Below are 23,400 nucleotides of genomic sequence, written 5' to 3'. Positions count from 1 at the left end.
GAATAGACCTGTCCTTAACTAACAACATGACCAGTAGAATAGACCTGTCCTTAACTAACATGACCGGTAGAATAGACCTGTCCTTAACTAACAACATGACCGGTAGAATAGACCTGTCCTTAACTAACATGACCGGTAGAATAGACCTGTCCTTAACTAACAACATGACCGGTAGAATAGACCTGTCCGTAACTAACAACATGACCGGTAGAATAGACCTGTCCTTAACTAACAACATGACCGGTAGAATAGACCTGTCCGTAACTAACAACATGACCGGTAGAATAGACCTGTCCTTAACTAACATGACCGGTAGAATAGACCTGTCCTTAATCTAACAACATGACCGGTAGAATAGACCTGTCCTCAACTAACATGACCGGTAGAATAGACCTGTCCTTAACTAGCAACATGACCGGTAGAATAGACCTGTCCCTAACTAACATGACCGGTAGAATAGACCTGTCCCATAACTAACAACATGACCGGTAGAATAGACCTGTCCTTAACTAACAACATGACCGGTAGAATAGACCTGTCCTTAACTAACAACATGACCGGTAGAATAGACCTGTCCTTAACTAACAACATGACCGGTAGAATAGACCTGTCCTTAACTAACAACATGACCGGTAGAATAGACCTGTCCTTAACTAACAACATGACCGGTAGAATAGACCTGTCCTTAACTAACAACATGACCGGTAGAATAGACCTGTCCTTAACTAACAACATGACCGGTAGAATAGACCTGTCCTTAACTAACAACATGACCGGTAGAATAGACCTGTCCTTAACTAACAACATGACCGGTAGAATAGACCTGTCCTTAACTAACAACATGACCGGTAGAATAGACCTGTCCTTAACTAACAACATGACCGGTAGAATAGACCTGTCCTTAACTAACAACATGACCGGTAGAATAGACCTGTCCTTAACTAACATGACCGGTAGAATAGACCTGTCCTTAACTAACAACATGACCGGTAGAATAGACCTGTCCTCTAACTAACACATGACCGGTAGAATAGACCTGTCCTTAACTAACAACATGACCGGTAGAATAGACCTGTCCTTAACTAACAACATGACCGGTAGAATAGACCTGTCCTTAACTAACAATGACCGGTAGAATAGACCTGTCCTTAACTAACAACATGACCGGTAGAATAGACCTGTCCTTAACAACTAACATGACCGGTAGAATAGACCTGTCCTTAACTAACATGACCGGTAGAATAGACCTGTCCTTAACTAACACATGACCGGTAGAATAGACCTGTCCTTAACTAACATGACCGGTAGAATAGACCTGTCCTTAACTAACAACATGACCGGTAGAATAGACCTGTCCTAACTAACATGACCGGTAGAATAGACCTGTCCTTAACTAACACTGACCGGTAGAATAGACCTGTCCTTAACTAACAATGACCGGTAGAATAGACCTGTCCTTAACTAACATGACCGGTAGAATAGACCTGTCCTTAACTCAACATGACCGGTAGAATAGACCTGTCCTTAACTAACAACATGACCGGTAGAATAGACCTGTCCTTAACTAACATGACCGGTAGAATAGACCTGTCCAACTAACAACATGACCGGTAGAATAGACCTGTCCTTAACTAACAACATGACCGGTAGAATAGACCTGTCCTTAACTAACAACATGACCGGTAGAATAGACCTGTCCTTAACTAACAACTGACCGTAGAATAGACCTGTCCTTAACTAACAACTGACCGGTAGAATAGACCTGTCCTTAACTAACAATGACCGGTAGAATAGACCTGTCCTTAACTAACAATGACCGGTAGAATAGACCTGTCCTTAACTAACAACATGACCGGTAGAATAGACCTGTCCTTAACTAACAACATGACCGGTAGAATAGACCTGTCCTTAACTAACATGACCGGTAGAATAGACCTGTCCTTAACTAACAACATGACCGGTAGAATAGACCTGTCCTTAACTAACAACATGACCGGTAGAATAGACCTGTCCTTAACTAACAACATGACCGGTAGAATAGACCTGTCCGTAACTAACAACATGACCGGTAGAATAGACCTGTCCTTAACTAACACATGACCGGTAGAATAGACCTGTCCTTAACTAACAACATGACCGGTAGAATAGACCTGTCCTTAACTAACATGACCGGTAGAATAGACCTGTCCTTACTAACAACATGACCGGTAGAATAGACCTGTCCTTAACTAACATGACCGGTAGAATAGACCTGTCCTTAACTAACAACATGACCGGTAGAATAGACCTGTCCTTAACTAACACATGACCGGTAGAATAGACCTGTCCTTAACTAACAACATGACCGGTAGAATAGACCTGTCCTTAACTAACAACTGACCGGTAGAATAGACCTGTCCTTAACTAACATGACCGGTAGAATAGACCTGTCCTTAACTAACAACATGACCGGTAGAATAGACCTGTCCTTAACTAACAATGACCGGTAGAATAGACCTGTCCTTAACTAACAACATGACCGGTAGAATAGACCTGTCCTTAACTAACAACATGACCGGTAGAATAGACCTGTCCTTAACTAACAATGACCGGTAGAATAGACCTGTCCTTAACTAACAACATGACCGGTAGAATAGACCTGTCCTTAACTAACAACTGACCGGTAGAATAGACCTGTCCTTAACTAACAACATGACCGGTAGAATAGACCTGTCCTTAACTAACATGACCGGTAGAATAGACCTGTCCTTAACTAACAACATGACCGGTAGAATAGACCTGTCCTTAACTAACAACATGACCGGTAGAATAGACCTGTCCTTAATCTAACAACATGACCGGTAGAATAGACCTGTCCTTAACTAACAACATGACCGGTAGAATAGACCTGTCCTTAACTAACAACATGACCAGTAGAATAGACCTGTCCTTAACTAACATGACCGGTAGAATAGACCTGTCCTTAACTAACAAATGACCGGTAGAATAGACCTGTCCTTAACTAACAACATGACCGGTAGAATAGACCTGTCCTTAACTAACATGACCGGTAGAATAGACCTGTCCTAACTAACAACATGACCGGTAGAATAGACCTGTCCTTAACTAACAACATGACCGGTAGAATAGACCTGTCCTTAACTAACAACATGACCGGTAGAATAGACCTGTCCTTAACTAACAACATGACCGGTAGAATAGACCTGTCCTTAACTAGCAACATGACCGGTAGAATAGACCTGTCCTTAACTAACATGACCGGTAGAATAGACCTGTCCTTAACTAACAACATGACCGGTAGAATAGACCTGTCCTTAACTAACAACATGACCGGTAGAATAGACCTGTCCTTAACTAACAACATGACCGGTAGAATAGACCTGTCCCACTAACAACATGACCGGTAGAATAGACCTGTCCTTAACTAACAACATGACCGGTAGAATAGACCTGTCCTTAACTAACAACATGACCGGTAGAATAGACCTGTCCTTAACTAACAACATGACCGGTAGAATAGACCTGTCCTTAACTAACAACATGACCGGTAGAATAGACCTGTCCTTAACTAACAACATGACCGGTAGAATAGACCTGTCCTTAACTAACAACATGACCGGTAGAATAGACCTGTCCTTAACTAACATGACCGGTAGAATAGACCTGTCCTTAACTAACAACATGACCGGTAGAATAGACCTGTCCTTAACTAACAACATGACCGGTAGAATAGACCTGTCCTTAACTAACAACATGACCGGTAGAATAGACCTGTCCTTAACTAACAACATGACCGGTAGAATAGACCTGTCCTTAACTAACAACATGACCGGTAGAATAGACCTGTCCTTAACTAACAACATGACCGGTAGAATAGACCTGTCCTTAACTAACAACTGACCGGTAGAATAGACCTGTCCTTAACTAACAACATGACCGGTAGAATAGACCTGTCCTTAACTAACAACATGACCGGTAGAATAGACCTGTCCTTAAACTAACAACATGACCGGTAGAATAGACCTGTCCTTAACTAACAACATGACCGGTAGAATAGACCTGTCCTTAACTAACATGACCGGTAGAATAGACCTGTCCTTAACTAACAACATGACCGTAGAATAGACCTGTCCTTAACTAACAATGACCGGTAGAATAGACCTGTCCTATAACTAACAACATGACCGGTAGAATAGACCTGTCCTTAACTAACAACATGACCGGTAGAATAGACCTGTCCTTAACTAACAACATGACCGGTAGAATAGACCTGTCCTTAACTAACAACATGACCGGTAGAATAGACCTGTCCTTAACTAACATGACCGGTAGAATAGACCTGTCCTTAACTAACAACATGACCGGTAGAATAGACCTGTCCTTAACTAACATGACCGGTAGAATAGACCTGTCCTTAACTAACAACATGACCGGTAGAATAGACCTGTCCTTAACTAACAACATGACCGGTAGAATAGACCTGTCCTTAACTAACAACATGACCGGTAGAATAGACCTGTCCTTAACTAACAACATGACCGGTAGAATAGACCTGTCCTTAACTAACAACATGACCGGTAGAATAGACCTGTCCTTAACTAACAACATGACCGGTAGAATAGACCTGTCCTTAACACTAACAACATGACCGGTAGAATAGACCTGTCCTTAACTAACAACATGACCGGTAGAATAGACCTGTCCTTAACTAACACATGACCGGTAGAATAGACCTGTCCTTAACTAACAACATGACCGGTAGAATAGACCTGTCCTTAACTAACAACATGACCGGTAGAATAGACCTGTCCTTAACTAACAACATGACCGGTAGAATAGACCTGTCCTTAACTAACAACATGACCGGTAGAATAGACCTGTCCTTAACTAACATGACCGGTAGAATAGACCTGTCCTTAACTCAACATGACCGGTAGAATAGACCTGTCCTTAACTAACAACATGACCGGTAGAATAGACCTGTCCTTAACTAACAACATGACCGGTAGAATAGACCTGTCCTTAACTAACAACATGACCGGTAGAATAGACCTGTCCTTAACTAACACATGACCGGTAGAATAGACCTGTCCTTAACTAACAACATGACCGGTAGAATAGACCTGTCCTTAACTAACAACATGACCGGTAGAATAGACCTGTCCTTAACTAACAACATGACCGGTAGAATAGACCTGTCCTTAACTAACAACATGACCGGTAGAATAGACCTGTCCTTAACTAACAACATGACCGGTAGAATAGACCTGTCCTTAACTAACAACATGACCGGTAGAATAGACCTGTCCTTAACTAACAACATGACCGGTAGAATAGACCTGTCCTTAACTAACAACATGACCGGTAGAATAGACCTGTCCTTAACTAACAACATGACCGGTAGAATAGACCTGTCCTTAACTAACAACATGACCGGTAGAATAGACCTGTCCTTAACTAACATGACCGGTAGAATAGACCTGTCCTTAACTAACAACATGACCGGTAGAATAGACCTGTCCTTAACTAACATGACCGGTAGAATAGACCTGTCCTTAACTAACAACATGACCGGTAGAATAGACCTGTCCTTAATTAACAACATGACCGGTAGAATAGACCTGTCCTTAACTAACAACATGACCGGTAGAATAGACCTGTCCTTAACTAACAACATGACCGGTAGAATAGACCTGTCCTTAACTAACAACATGACCGGTAGAATAGACCTGTCCTTAACTAACAACATGACCGGTAGAATAGACCTGTCCTTAACTAACAACATGACCGGTAGAATAGACCTGTCCTTAACTAACAACATGACCGGTAGAATAGACCTGTCCTTAACTAACAACTGACCGGTAGAATAGACCTGTCCTTAACTAACAACATGACCGGTAGAATAGACCTGTCCTTAATAACTAACAACATGACCGGTAGAATAGACCTGTCCTTAACTAACAACATGACCGGTAGAATAGACCTGTCCTTAACTAACATGACCGGTAGAATAGACCTGTCCTTAACTAACAACATGACCGGTAGAATAGACCTGTCCTTAACTAACAACATGACCGGTAGAATAGACCTGTCCTTAACTAACAACATGACCGGTAGAATAGACCTGTCCTTAACTAACAACATGACCGGTAGAATAGACCTGTCCTTAACTAACAACATGACCGGTAGAATAGACCTGTCCTTAACTAACAACATGACCGGTAGAATAGACCTGTCCTTAACTAACAACATGACCGGTAGAATAGACCTGTCCTTAACAACATGACCGGTAGAATAGACCTGTCCTTAACTAACAACATGACCGGTAGAATAGACCTGTCCTTAACTAACAACATGACCGGTAGAATAGACCTGTCCTTAACTAACAACATGACCGGTAGAATAGACCTGTCCTTAACTAACAACATGACCGGTAGAATAGACCTGTCCTTAACTAACAACATGACCGGTAGAATAGACCTGTCCTTAACTAACAACATGACCGGTAGAATAGACCTGTCCTTAACTAACAACATGACCGGTAGAATAGACCTGTCCTTAACTAACAACATGACCGGTAGAATAGACCTGTCCCTAACTAACAACATGACCGGTAGAATAGACCTGTCCTTAACTAACAATGACCGGTAGAATAGACCTGTCCTTAACTAACAACATGACCGGTAGAATAGACCTGTCCTTAACTAACAATGACCGGTAGAATAGACCTGTCCTCAACTAACAACATGACCGGTAGAATAGACCTGTCCTTAACTAACACATGACCGGTAGAATAGACCTGTCCTTAACTAACAACATGACCGGTAGAATAGACCTGTCCTTAACTAACACATGACCGGTAGAATAGACCTGTCCTTAACTAACAACATGACCGGTAGAATAGACCTGTCCTTAACTAACATGACCGGTAGAATAGACCTGTCCTTAACTAACAACATGACCGGTAGAATAGACCTGTCCTTAACTAACAACATGACCGGTAGAATAGACCTGTCCTTAACTAACAACATGACCGGTAGAATAGACCTGTCCTTAACTAACAACATGACCGGTAGAATAGACCTGTCCTTAACTAACAACATGACCGGTAGAATAGACCTGTCCTTAACTAACAACATGACCGGTAGAATAGACCTGTCCTTAACTAACAACATGACCGGTAGAATAGACCTGTCCTTAACTAACACATGACCGGTAGAATAGACCTGTCCTTAACTAACAACATGACCGGTAGAATAGACCTGTCCTTAACTAACAACATGACCGGTAGAATAGACCTGTCCTTAACTAACAACATGACCGGTAGAATAGACCTGTCCTTAACTAACAACATGACCGGTAGAATAGACCTGTCCTTAACTAACAACATGACCGGTAGAATAGACCTGTCCTTAACTAACAACATGACCGGTAGAATAGACCTGTCCTTAACTAACAACATGACCGGTAGAATAGACCTGTCCTTAACTAACAACATGACCGGTAGAATAGACCTGTCCTTAACTAACAACATGACCGGTAGAATAGACCTGTCCTTAATAACTAACAACATGACCGGTAGAATAGACCTGTCCTTAACTAACAACATGACCGGTAGAATAGACCTGTCCTTAACTAACATGACCGGTAGAATAGACCTGTCCTTAACTAACAACATGACCGGTAGAATAGACCTGTCCTTAACTAACAACATGACCGGTAGAATAGACCTGTCCTTAACTAACAACATGACCGGTAGAATAGACCTGTCCTTAATACTAACAACATGACCGGTAGAATAGACCTGTCCTTAACTAACAACATGACCGGTAGAATAGACCTGTCCTTAACTAACACATGACCGGTAGAATAGACCTGTCCTTAACTAACAACATGACCGGTAGAATAGACCTGTCCTTAACTAACAACATGACCGGTAGAATAGACCTGTCCTTAACTAACAACATGACCGGTAGAATAGACCTGTCCTTAACTAACACATGACCGGTAGAATAGACCTGTCCTTAACTAACAACATGACCGGTAGAATAGACCTGTCCTTAACTAACAACATGACCGGTAGAATAGACCTGTCCTTAACTAACAACATGACCGGTAGAATAGACCTGTCCTTAACTAACATGACCGGTAGAATAGACCTGTCCTTAACTAACAACATGACCGGTAGAATAGACCTGTCCTTAATCTAACAACATGACCGGTAGAATAGACCTGTCCTTAATAACTAACAACATGACCGGTAGAATAGACCTGTCCTTAACTAACAACATGACCGGTAGAATAGACCTGTCCTTAACTAACAACATGACCGGTAGAATAGACCTGTCCTTAACTAACATGACCGGTAGAATAGACCTGTCCTTAACTAACAACATGACCGGTAGAATAGACCTGTCCTTAATAACTAACAATGACCGGTAGAATAGACCTGTCCTTAACTAACAACATGACCGGTAGAATAGACCTGTCCTTAACTAACAACATGACCGGTAGAATAGACCTGTCCGTAACTAACAACATGACCGGTAGAATAGACCTGTCCTTAACTAACAACATGACCGGTAGAATAGACCTGTCCTTAACTAACAACATGACCGGTAGAATAGACCTGTCCTTAACTAACAACATGACCGGTAGAATAGACCTGTCCTTAACTAACAACATGACCGGTAGAATAGACCTGTCCTTAACTAACAACATGACCGGTAGAATAGACCTGTCCTTAACTAACAACATGACCGGTAGAATAGACCTGTCCTTAACTAACACATGACCGGTAGAATAGACCTGTCCTTAACTAACAACATGACCGGTAGAATAGACCTGTCCTTAATCTAACAACATGACCGGTAGAATAGACCTGTCCTTAACTAACAACATGACCGGTAGAATAGACCTGTCCTTAACTAACAACATGACCGGTAGAATAGACCTGTCCTTAACTAACAACATGACCGGTAGAATAGACCTGTCCTTAACTAACAACATGACCGGTAGAATAGACCTGTCCTTAACTAACAACATGACCGGTAGAATAGACCTGTCCTTAACTAACAACATGACCGGTAGAATAGACCTGTCCTTAACTAACAACATGACCGGTAGAATAGACCTGTCCTTAACTAACAACATGACCGGTAGAATAGACCTGTCCTTAACTAACAACATGACCGGTAGAATAGACCTGTCCTTAACTAACAACATGACCGGTAGAATAGACCTGTCCTTAACTAACAACATGACCGGTAGAATAGACCTGTCCTTAACTAACAACATGACCGGTAGAATAGACCTGTCCTTAACTAACAACATGACCGGTAGAATAGACCTGTCCTTAACTAACACTGACCGGTAGAATAGACCTGTCCTTAACTAACAACATGACCGGTAGAATAGACCTGTCCTTAACTAACACATGACCGGTAGAATAGACCTGTCCTTAATAACTAACAACATGACCGGTAGAATAGACCTGTCCTTAACTAACATGACCGGTAGAATAGACCTGTCCTTAACTAACAACATGACCGGTAGAATAGACATGTCCTTAATCTAACAACATGACCGGTAGAATAGACCTGTCCTTAATAACTAACAACATGACCGGTAGAATAGACCTGTCCTTAACTAACAACATGACCGGTAGAATAGACCTGTCCTTAACTAACATGACCGGTAGAATAGACCTGTCCTTAACTAACAACATGACCGGTAGAATAGACCTGTCCTTAACTAACATGACCGGTAGAATAGACCTGTCCTTAACTAACAACATGACCGGTAGAATAGACCTGTCCTTAACTAACAACATGACCGGTAGAATAGACCTGTCCTTAACTAACATGACCGGTAGAATAGACCTGTCCTTAATAACTAACAACATGACCGGTAGAATAGACCTGTCCTTAACTAACATGACCGGTAGAATAGACCTGTCCTTAATAACTAACAACATGACCAGTAGAATAGACCTGTCCTTAATAACTAACAACATGACCGGTAGAATAGACCTGTCCTTAACTAACATGACCGGTAGAACAGACCTGTCCTTAACTAACATGACCGGTAGAATAGACCTGTCCTTAACTAACATGACCGGTAGAACAGACCTGTCCTTAACTAACATGACCGGTAGAATAGACCTGTCCTTTACTAACGACATGACCGGTAGAATAGACCTGTCCTTAACTAACAACATGACCGGTAGAATAGACCTGTCCTTAATAACTAACAACATGACCAGTAGAATAGACCTGTCCTTAACTAACAACATGACCGGTAGAATAGACCTGTCCTTAATAACTAACAACATGGCCGGTAGAATAGACCTGTCCTTAACTAACAACATGACCGGTAGAATAGACCTGTCCTTAATAACCAACAACATGACCGGTAGAATAGACCTGTCCTTAACTAACAACATGACCGGTAGAATAGACCTGTCCTTAAGTAACAACATGACCGGTAGAATAGACCTGTCCTTAACTAACAACATGACCGGTAGAATAGACCTGTCCTTAAGTAACAACATGACCGGTAGAATAGACCTGTCCTTAACTAACAACATGACCGGTAGAATAGACCTGTCCTTAACTAACAACATGACCGGTAGAATAGACCTGTCCTTAACTAACAACATGACCGGTAGAATAGACCTGTCCTTAACTAACAACATGACCGGTAGAATAGACCTGTCCTTAACTAGCAACATGACCGGTAGAATAGACCTGTCCTTAATAACTAACAACATGACCGGTAGAATAGACCTGTCCTTAATAACTAACAACATGACCGGTAGAATAGACCTGTCCTTAACTAGCAACATGACCGGTAGAATAGACCTGTCCTTAACTAACATGACCGGTAGAATAGACCTGTCCTTAACTAACATGACCGGTAGAATAGACCTGTCCTTAACTAACATGACCGGTAGAATAGACCTGTCCTTAATAACTAACAACATGACCGGTAGAATAGACCTGTCCTTAACTAACATGACCGGTAGAATAGACCTGTCCTTAACTAACAACATGACCGGTAGAATAGACATGTCCTTAATAACTAACAACATGACCGGTAGAATAGACCTGTCCTTAATAACTAACAACATGACCGGTAGAATAGACCTGTCCTTAATAACCAACAACATGACCGGTAGAATAGACCTGTCCTTAACTAACATGACCGGTAGAATAGACCTGTCCTTAATAACTAACAACATGACCGGTAGAATAGACCTGTCCTTAACTAACATGACCGGTAGAATAGACCTGTCCTTAATAACTAACAACATGACCGGTAGAACAGACCTGTCCTTAACTAACAACATGACCGGTAGAATAGACCTGTCCTTAACTAACATGACCGGTAGAATAGACCTGTCCTTAATAACTAACAACATGACCGGTAGAATAGATCTGTCCTTAACTAACATGACCGGTAGAATAGACCTGTCCTTAATAACTAACAACATGACCAGTAGAATAGACCTGTCCTTAATAACTAACAACATGACCGGTAGAATAGACCTGTCCTTAACTAACATGACCGGTAGAACAGACCTGTCCTTAACTAACATGACCGGTAGAACAGACCTGTCCTTAACTAACATGACCGGTAGAACAGACCTGTCCTTAACTAACATGACCGGTAGAATAGACCTGTCCTTAACTAACAACATGACCGGTAGAATAGACCTGTCCTTAACTAACAACATGACCGGTAGAATAGACCTGTCCTTAACTAACAACATGACCGGTAGAATAGACCTGTCCTTAATAACTAACAACATGACCGGTAGAATAGACCTGTCCTTAATAACTAACAACATGACCAGTAGAATAGACCTGTCCTTAACTAGCAACATGACCGGTAGAATAGACCTGTCCTTAACTAACATGACCGGTAGAATAGACCTGTCCGTAACTAACAACATGACCAGTAGAATAGACCTGTCCTTAACTAACATGACCGGTAGAATAGACCTGTCCTTAATAACTAACAACATGACCGTTAGAATAGACCTGTCCTTCACTAACATGACCGGTAGAATAGACCTGTCCTTAATAACTAACAACATGACCGGTAGAATAGACCTGTCCTTAACTAACATGACCGGTAGAATAGACCTGTCCGTAACTAACAACATGACCGGTAGAATAGACCTGTCCTTAATAACTAACAACATGACCGGTAGAATAGACCTGTCCTTAATAACTAACAACATGACCGGTAGAATAGACCTGTCCTTAACTAACAACATGACCGGTAGAATAGACCTGTCCTTAATAACTAACAACATGACCGGTAGAATAGACCTGTCCTTAACTAACATGACCGGTAGAATAGACCTGTCCTTAATAACTAACAACATGACCAGTAGAATAGACCTGTCCTTAACTAACAACATGACCAGTAGAATAGACCTGTCCTTAATAACTAACGACATGACCGGTAGAATAGACCTGTCCTTAACTAACATGACCGGTAGAATAGACCTGTCCTTAATAACCAACAACATGACCGGTAGAATAGACCTGTCCTTAACTAACATGACCGGTAGAATAGACCTGTCCTTAACTAACATGACCGGTAGAATAGACCTGTCCTTAACTAACAACATGACCGGTAGAATAGACCTGTCCTTAACTAACATGACCGGTAGAATAGACCTGTCCTTAACTAACTAACATGACCGGTAGAATAGACCTGTCCTTAATAACTAACAACATGACCGGTAGAATAGACCTGTCCTTAACTAACAACATGACCGGTAGAATAGACCTGTCCTTAACTAACAACATGACCGGTAGAATAGACCTGTCCTTAACTAACAACATGACCGGTAGAATAGACCTGTCCTTAACTAACAACATGACCGGTAGAATAGACCTGTCCTTAAGTAACAACATGACCGGTAGAATAGACCTGTCCTTAACTAACAACATGACCGGTAGAATAGACCTGTCCTTAACTAACAACATGACCAGTAGAATAGACCTGTCCTTAACTAACAACATGACCGGTAGAATAGACCTGTCCTTAACTAACATGACCGGTAGAATAGACCTGTCCTTAATAACTAACAACATGACCGGTAGAATAGACCTGTCCTTAACTAACATGACCGGTAGAATAGACCTGTCCTTAACTAACAACATGACCGGTAGAATAGACCTGTCCTTAACTAACAACATGACCGGTAGAATAGACCTGTCCTTAACTAACAACATGACCGGTAGAATAGACCTGTCCTTAACTAACATGACCGGTAGAACAGACCTGTCCTTAACTAACATGACCGGTAGAACAGACCTGTCCTTAACTAACATGACCGGTAGAACAGACCTGTCCTTAACTAACAACATGACCGGTAGAATAGACCTGTCCTTAACTAACAACATGACCGGTAGAATAGACCTGTCCTTAACTAACAATGACCGGTAGAACAGACCTGTCCTTAACTAACATGACCGGTAGAACAGACCTGTCCTTAACTAACACATGACCGGTAGAACAGACCTGTCCTTAACTAACATGACCGGTAGAATAGACCTGTCCTTAACTAACAACATGACCGGTAGAATAGACCTGTCCTTAACTAACAACATGACCGGTAGAATAGACCTGTCCTTAACTAGCAACATGACCGGTAGAATAGACCTGTCCTTAATAACTAACAACATGACCGGTAGAATAGACCTGTCCTTCACTAACATGACCGGTAGAATAGACCTGTCCTTAATAACTAACAACATGACCGGTAGAATAGACCTGTCCTTAACTAACATGACCGGTAGAATAGACCTGTCCGTAACTAACAACATGACCGGTAGAATAGACCTGTCCTTAATAACTAACAACATGACCGGTAGAATAGACCTGTCCTTAATAACTAACAACATGACCGGTAGAATAGACCTGTCCTTAATAACTAACAACATGACCGGTAGAATAGACCTGTCCTTAATAACTAACAACATGACCGGTAGAATAGACCTGTCCTTAACTAACAACATGACCGGTAGAATAGACCTGTCCTTAATAACTAACAACATGACCGGTAGAATAGACCTGTCCTTAACTAACATGACCGGTAGAATAGACCTGTCCTTAATAACTAACAACATGACCAGTAGAATAGACCTGTCCTTAACTAACAACATGACCAGTAGAATAGACCTGTCCTTAATAACTAACGACATGACCGGTAGAATAGACCTGTCCTTAATAACTAACAACATGACCGGTAGAATAGACCTGTCCTTAACTAACATGACCGGTAGAATAGACCTGTCCTTAATAACCAACAACATGACCGGTAGAATAGACCTGTCCTTAACTAACAACATGACCGGTAGAATAGACCTGTCCTTAACTAGCAACATGACCGGTAGAATAGACCTGTCCTTAACTAACATGACCGGTAGAATAGACCTGTCCTTAACTAACATGACCGGTAGAATAGACCTGTCCTTAACTAACAACATGACCGGTAGAATAGACCTGTCCTTAACTAACATGACCGGTAGAATAGACCTGTCCTTAATAACTAACATGACCGGTAGAATAGACCTGTCCTTAACTAACTAACATGACCGGTAGAATAGACCTGTCCTTAATAACTAACAACATGACCGGTAGAATAGACCTGTCCTTAACTAACAACATGACCGGTAGAATAGACCTGTCCTTAATAACTAACAACATGACCGGTAGAATAGACCTGTCCTTAATAACTAACAACATGACCGGTAGAATAGACCTGTCCTTAACTAGCAACATGACCGGTAGAATAGACCTGTCCTTAACTAACATGACCGGTAGAATAGACCTGTCCTTAACTAACATGACCGGTAGAATAGACCTGTCCTTAACTAACACATGACCGGTAGAATAGACCTGTCCTTAACTAACAACATGACCGGTAGAATAGACCTGTCCTTAATAACTAACAACATGACCAGTAGAATAGACCTGTCCTTAACTAACAACATGACCGGTAGAATAGACCTGTCCTTAATAACTAACAACATGACCGGTAGAATAGACCTGTCCTTAACTAACAACATGACCGGTAGAATAGACCTGTCCTTAATAACTAACAACATGACCGGTAGAATAGACCTGTCCTTAACTAACAACATGACCAGTAGAATAGACATGTCCTTAATAACTAACAACATGACCGGTAGAAAAGACCTGTCCTTAACTAACAACATGACCGGTAGAATAGACCTGTCCTTAACTAACAACATGACCAGTAGAATAGACCTGTCCTTAATAACTAACAACATGACCGGTAGAAAAGACCTGTCCTTAATAACCAACAACATGACCGGTAGAATAGACCTGTCCTTAACTAACAACATGACCGGTAGAATAGACCTGTCCTTAACTAACAACATGACCGGTAGAATAGACCTGTCCTTAACTAACAACATGACCGGTAGAATAGACCTGTCCTTAACTAACAACATGACCGGTAGAATAGACCTGTCCTTAACTAACAACATGACCGGTAGAATAGACCTGTCCTTAACTAACAACATGACCGGTAGAATAGACCTGTCCTTAACTAACAACATGACCAGTAGAATAGACCTGTCCTTAACTAACAACATGACCGGTAGAATAGACCTGTCCTTAACTAACATGACCGGTAGAATAGACCTGTCCTTAATAACTAACAACATGACCGGTAGAATAGACCTGTCCTTAACTAACATGACCGGTAGAATAGACCTGTCCTTAATAACTAACAACATGACCAGTAGAATAGACCTGTCCTTAACTAACAACATGACCAGTAGAATAGACCTGTCCTTAATAACTAACAACATGACCGGTAGAATAGACCTGTCCTTAATAACTAACAACATGACCGGTAGAATAGACCTGTCCTTAACTAACATGACCGGTAGAATAGACCTGTCCTTAATAACCAACAACATGACCGGTAGAATAGACCTGTCCTTAACTAACATGACCGGTAGAATAGACCTGTCCTTAATAACCAACAACATGACCGGTAGAATAGACCTGTCCTTAACTAACAACATGACCGGTAGAATAGACCTGTCCTTAACTAACATGACCGGTAGAATAGACATGTCCTTAATAACTAACAACATGACCGGTAGAAAAGACCTGTCCTTAATAACCAACAACATGACCGGTAGAATAGACCTGTCCTTAACTAACAACATGACCGGTAGAATAGACCTGTCCTTAACTAACAACATGACCGGTAGAATAGACCTGTCCTTAACTAACAACATGACCGGTAGAATAGACCTGTCCTTAACTAACAACATGACCGGTAGAATAGACCTGTCCTTAACTAACAACATGACCGGTAGAATAGACCTGTCCTTAACTAACAACATGACCGGTAGAATAGACCTGTCCTTAACTAACAACATGACCGGTAGAATAGACCTGTCCTTAACTAACAACATGACCGGTAGAATAGACCTGTCCTTAACTAACAACATGACCGGTAGAATAGACCTGTCCTTAACTAACATGACCGGTAGAATAGACCTGTCCTTAATAACTAACAACATGACCGGTAGAATAGATCTGTCCTTAACTAACATGACCGGTAGAATAGACCTGTCCTTAATAACTAACAACATGACCAGTAGAATAGACCTGTCCTTAATAACTAACAACATGACCGGTAGAATAGACCTGTCCTTAATAACTAACAACATGACCAGTAGAATAGACCTGTCCTTAATAACTAACAACATGACCGGTAGAATAGACCTGTCCTTAACTAACAACATGACCGGTAGAATAGACCTGTCCTTAACTAACATGACCGGTAGAATAGACCTGTCCTTAACTAACATGACCGGTAGAATAGACCTGTCCTTAACTAACAACATGACCAGTAGAATAGACATGTCCTTAATAACTAACAACATGACCGGTAGAATAGACCTGTCCTTAATAACTAACAACATGACCGGTAGAATAGACCTGTCCTTAACTAACATGACCGGTAGAATAGACCTGTCCTTAATAACCAACAACATGACCGGTAGAATAGACCTGTCCTTAACTAACATGACCGGTAGAATAGACCTGTCCTTAATAACCAACAACATGACCGGTAGAATAGACCTGTCCTTAACTAACAACATGACCGGTAGAATAGACCTGTCCTTAACTAACAACATGACCGGTAGAATAGACCTGTCCTTAATAACTAACAACATGACCGGTAGAATAGACCTGTCCTTAACTAACATGACCGGTAGAATAGACCTGTCCTTAATAACTAACAACATGACCAGTAGAATAGACCTGTCCTTAACTAACAACATGACCGGTAGAATAGACCTGTCCTTAATAACCAACAACATGACCGGTAGAATAGACCTGTCCTTAACTAACATGACCGGTAGAATAGACCTGTCCTTAATAACTAACAACATGACCGGTAGAATAGACCTGTCCTTAATAACCAACAACATGACCGGTAGAATAGACCTGTCCTTAACTAACATGACCGGTAGAATAGACCTGTCCTTAATAACTAACAACATGACCAGTAGAATAGACATGTCCTTAATAACTAACGACATGACCGGTAGAATAGACCTGTCCTTAATAACTAACAACATGACCGGTAGAATAGACCTGTCCTTAACTAACATGACCGGTAGAATAGACCTGTCCTTAATAACCAACAACATGACCGGTAGAATAGACCTGTCCTTAACTAACAACATGACCGGTAGAATAGACCTGTCCTTAACTAGCAACATGACCGGTAGAATAGACCTGTCCTTAACTAACATGACCGGTAGAATAGACCTGTCCTTAACTAACATGACCGGTAGAATAGACCTGTCCTTAACTAACAACATGACCGGTAGAATAGACCTGTCCTTAACTAACATGACCGGTAGAATAGACCTGTCCTTAATAACTAACATGACCGGTAGAATAGACCTGTCCTTAACTAACTAACATGACCGGTAGAATAGACCTGTCCTTAATAACTAACAACATGACCGGTAGAATAGACCTGTCCTTAACTAACAACATGACCGGTAGAATAGACCTGTCCTTAATAACTAACAACATGACCGGTAGAATAGACCTGTCCTTAATAACTAACAACATGACCGGTAGAATAGACCTGTCCTTAACTAACATGACCGGTAGAATAGACCTGTCCTTAACTAACATGACCGGTAGAATAGACCTGTCCTTAACTAGCAACATGACCGGTAGAATAGACCTGTCCTTAATAACTAACAACATGACCGGTAGAATAGACCTGTCCTTAATAACTAACAACATGACCGGTAGAATAGACCTGTCCTTAATAACTAACAACATGAACAGTAGAATAGACCTGTCCTTAACTAACAACATGACCGGTAGAATATACCTGTCCTTAACTAACAACATGACCGGTAGAATAGACCTGTCCTTAACTAGCAACATGACCGGTAGAATAGACCTGTCCTTAATACTAACAACATGACCGGTAGAATAGACCTGTCCTTAATAACTAACAACATGACCGGTAGAATAGACCTGTCCCTTAACTAGCAACATGACCGGTAGAATAGACCTGTCCTTAACTAACATGACCGGTAGAATAGACCTGTCCTTAACTAACATGACCGGTAGAATAGACCTGTCCTTAACTAACATGACCGGTAGAATAGACCTGTCCTTAATAACTAACAACATGACCGGTAGAATAGACCTGTCCTTAACTAACATGACCGGTAGAATAGACCTGTCCTTAACTAACAACATGACCGGTAGAATAGACCTGTCCTTAATAACTAACAACATGACCGGTAGAATAGACCTGTCCTTAATAACTAACAACATGACCGGTAGAATAGACCTGTCCTTAATAACCAACAACATGACCGGTAGAATAGACCTGTCCTTAACTAACATGACCGGTAGAATAGACCTGTCCTTAATAACTAACAACATGACCGGTAGAATAGACCTGTCCTTAACTAACATGACCGGTAGAATAGACCTGTCCTTAATAACTAACAACATGACCGGTAGAATAGACCTGTCCTTAATAACTAACAACATGACCGGTAGAATAGACCTGTCCTTAACTAACATGACCGGTAGAATAGACCTGTCCTTAATAACCAACAACATGACCGGTAGAATAGACCTGTCCTTAACTAACAACATGACCGGTAGAATAGACCTGTCCTTAACTAACAACATGACCAGTAGAATAGACCTGTCCTTAATAACTAACAACATGACCAGTAGAATAGACCTGTCCTTAATAACTAACAACATGACCGGTAGAATAGACCTGTCCTTAACTAACAACATGACCAGTAGAATAGACCTGTCCTTAACTAACAACTCGTCATTTTAGAGTTAATTCAGTCATTTTAGAGTTAACTCAGTAGAGGATGAACTCTGTTACACCAACAGACTTCATGTCATCGAGACCTTGGCTTATCAAACAAACTGATCAGTATGACAGGTCTGCTTGGGCTCTGTGGCTGGTTTGGTTTTTATACAACACACAAACTCAGGCAATATTATAGAACATGTAAACTAGAACAACCTTCGCAAATTAAAATTGTCAATGATCACACTTAACGAACTAAATATCTGTTGAGAGACACACACGTGCATAGAGGAAGAGATAAGTTGTGGCCATAAAAGTGACGCAATGAAGGAACACAAAGGCCATGGCCGATTACCACAGAGACTAATTACTTCAAGGTTTAATGCTTATCATGTGGTGCTACAGAACACAACTTATCGTCCTAGACATCTACTTACCAGGGAAGTTCATCCAGTTTTACATGTGGCCTTATTTGCACTCTTTCTGTGCATGTAGTTGATCCCCAAACCGTTATTATTTTATAAATATATTTTGTTTTGTTAGAGTCCTCACTTGCGATTGACTGCAATGCATTATGAAAATGTATCTAAGCATGTTATAAAACACTCCAAACCAACTTATATTACATCAGAATCTCATTCTGGATAATGTCTCTGCACTCAATTCTTGAAAAGAAATTCCTCTGTCTCATAAATCCAGATTTTTTTTTGTTGTTGTAAACAGCATCATTCAAACATGGATTTATGGCACAGGAGGGGAAAAAAAAAAATTCTAACATTTTGTGCAGAGACATTATCCAGAATGAGATTCTGATGTAATAGGAGTTGGTTTAGAGTGTTTTATAACATGCTTAGACACATTTTCATAATGCATTGTAGTCAATCGCAACTGATGACTCAGCAAAATGTGACAACCAATTTCCGATGTAACAAAACATACATTAAAAAAAATTCTAAATGGGTGGGGGGGGATCTGCTACGAGCACAGAATGAAAATAAGGCCACATGTAAAAATAGGGGAACTTCCCCTTTAATAATATTATTCACATTACATAATAACAGACTTATAAAATGCCACTGGGAACTACTCTGAGCTTGTTTTTTTTTTGTTTTTTTTGCTCAATATGTGACAATATTGGTCTGTAAACAACAACAACAACCCAACCACAAGGCCCACCTCTTTGCAGAACCATCGAGGCACCATGATCCGGATGATCTTGCTGATTCTGAGGAAGAAGACATAGTCCACCGCCGCACGGTCTTTCTTAGCTGCTTTGTCCTGCACAAATAACAGAGCCAAATGCAGGCGTCAGGGGATAAATGTGGCATGTAGTTGGACATTTTATACATTTGTTGGATGTATGTGCTTGTATACTTACGTCATTTCTCAACACCAGTTCAGAGCCCCCTTTTTTACTGTAAACGATATACAAACGGCACATAGTCAGGTACAATGTTCCAATTAGAACAAGTGCAACGTCATGCAATGAACACAATACCAAAGGCAAAATTGATTTAGTTTCATTATCGTCATAAAATCGAGTGTATGGTGTGTAGGTTGAATGTAAAAAGAGATCACATGTAGTCTTGGCATAGCATTTCACTTCTAAGGAATGTGCTATTTTTAAACTGTCCCAAGAACCTTTTCAAAAATTGCATCAAAAGGGCAGCAAGCTGCTAATAAGAAATAGTGACGTCTGTTACATTGTTGCAATATTAGCCCTGATTAGCCAATGATATATCGAGGTTTAACCCTAGATGACTGACTGGGGGGGCGGTATTGAAACCGCCACACAGCCATTTTGGTACTCCTCCCTCCTTTGTAAAAAAAAAAAATCTGAAAATTATAGAAATGCATTTATCAACATCTATATTCATTTTTGAAAAGTATATTATATATTACAGTTATATATTACATCTTATTACATACTTAAGTTATATTATGTGAACAGAACATACAAAAATATATATAAAAACATTTGTTAAAGTACTATGTTACTATCCACACTACAACAAAGACATACTTAAATGCATGTCATTTTGTTCTTAAAACATTTTCATTGAAATACTGTAGAATTCAAAAAAAAATTATCCAATGGAGGACCAGCCAGGTCACCTGTGATACAAGGCAGTATTCGATATGGGGATGGGAGTAAGCATCTGTCTCTGACTCCAAAGGCTGCAAGTTCAAATCCAGTGTTAGAAAGTTGTTTTTGAGATTTTTGTTTTAAGCCTATCCCAAACATTAACCATTCAGAGTTAATGCCTAACTGTACGATTTCAGAGTTAATGCCTACCTAAACTTACCCATAAAACACTTCGACGTTTGAGAAAGATGGATGAACGTCTAACTCTGATATAAGACAGAGCTCATTGGAAGGACTGCTCCTTCTGAGGAGTACCAATATGGCTGCAGGTGGCATCAACGCCTCATTAATATGAAGTAAAACTAGCTATTCAGGGTTTATACACATCATTGCGACTATTCCCGCTGCACCGGGGCATAAAGACCTCTATTGTTTGCTAATGAGGCTGGAAATTTACATTGACAGAGATATAACAACACAAACTTATTGTTACAACATGCGATATGCACAGCCATCAACTCCTGTTTCTTATAGATACCTGCGATATAAAACAACTACAATATCTCACTGACTTTCAGACTTTACACCCGTCAAATGGGACAAGGTTTCTTGGCTTGCTGGCCACAAGTTCTGTGAAACAGTAACCCATAGCATGGGCAGTCTAGCTACGCATAATTAAAGTACAACAGAGACTCGATTCCAGTTTTGTTTTCAGCAACATACCCGCTTGACTTGCCTCTTCTTCGTTGCTTCAGGATGTATAAAACGAGTAGGACTCCACCAGCTATCGAAGAGTTTTTAGCTGTCAAGTATTTACTGACCGCCGCCATATTACCTACAGTATCAGTGGACCAAGTGCGCACCGACTAGCATGCTGGGTAGTGTGAAGGGAACAAATGAGAGGAGTCCCTCACCGCGCACCGACTAGCATGCTGGGTAGTGGGAAGGGAACAAATGAGAGGAGTCCCTCACCGCGCACCGACTAGCATGCTGGGTAGTGGGAAGGGAACAAATGAGAGGAGTCCCTCACCACGCACCGACTAGCATGCTGGGTAGTGGGAAGGGAACAAATGAGAGGAGTCCCTCACCGCGGACGAGTGGGAGCATAGGTTAGTAGGATAGAGGGGATGGTTCAAATAACTGCTATGGCTTAGAAAAATGCAGAACACCTCAGAATAATCCCTTTATCCCGGCTATGTAGCCTATTCTAAAACCCATGGATAATTATATGACATGACGATATTAAAATGAACAAGCTGTATTGCAAGTGGGAGTGCTCCTTTGATATAGGCTCGGTTATAGCAAGGACATAGAAATAAACAATGGCATGACATATCGCCGAAAATCATCCACAGAAAACACTTTTTTTCTGGATTGGTTGGGTTATTGGTCTCTCTAGCCTACCCCTTTGGAGAACGAAAGAGTCACTTTCATGGAGAAACATGTTTTTTTATTTTATTTATCGTAAACCATAATTTTAGGCTTAGTTATAGTGAAACACGTCAAGTCTCGTCTTCATTTTGACAGCTCCGTTACAAGAGTGATTTTGGTCATTCAGTAGTAAATCGAGCTATTTTTGCCCCAAGTGGTTCAACTCCACCATTGAAATCGTGATATGGGGTGCCTGCTGCTACGTCATCTCTAGGACGGGGTTCGGTATGCAGTACACTCACCTCTAGATGTGCTGGTGCGTGGTACCATCTCAAAGATTACTGCACGGTTTATTATTTCACAATGGTTTTGCTAAGTGGAGTGTGCCAATATAAACTGAGTTTAACAAAACATTAGGAACACGTGCTCTTTCCATGACAGACTTGACCAGGTGAAAACTATTATCCCTTATTGATGTCACTTGTTAATAAATCCACTTTATTCAGTGTAGATGAAAGGGAGGAGACAGGTTAAATAAGGATTTTTTTAA

The 23,400-nt window shown here is 40.9% G+C and overlaps 1 protein-coding gene across 1 annotated transcript in view; it reads right to left on the bottom strand.

The window, feature by feature from the left end:
• LOC106590647 (ATP-binding cassette sub-family D member 3) overlaps positions 1 to 22,490 on the bottom strand; it is a 94,930-nt gene extending 72,440 nt beyond the window's left edge. The window contains exons 1-3 of the mRNA XM_045710587.1: positions 22,203 to 22,490; positions 20,772 to 20,808; positions 20,570 to 20,671 (exon numbers count right to left, since the gene is read on the bottom strand). Of these exons, the coding sequence (XP_045566543.1) occupies positions 20,570 to 20,671; positions 20,772 to 20,808; positions 22,203 to 22,309 (246 nt within the window). The 5' untranslated portion in view covers positions 22,310 to 22,490. The remainder of the gene's footprint in view (positions 1 to 20,569; positions 20,672 to 20,771; positions 20,809 to 22,202) is intronic.
• Between the last annotated feature and the right edge of the window lie 910 nt (positions 22,491 to 23,400).

This window comes from Salmo salar, chromosome ssa29 (genome assembly GCF_905237065.1).
Source record: "Salmo salar chromosome ssa29, Ssal_v3.1, whole genome shotgun sequence".
Taxonomy (NCBI): domain Eukaryota; kingdom Metazoa; phylum Chordata; class Actinopteri; order Salmoniformes; family Salmonidae; genus Salmo; species Salmo salar.
The sequence above is the reverse complement of the archived record's forward strand: the minus strand, read 5'-3'. Positions and strand labels throughout refer to the sequence as shown.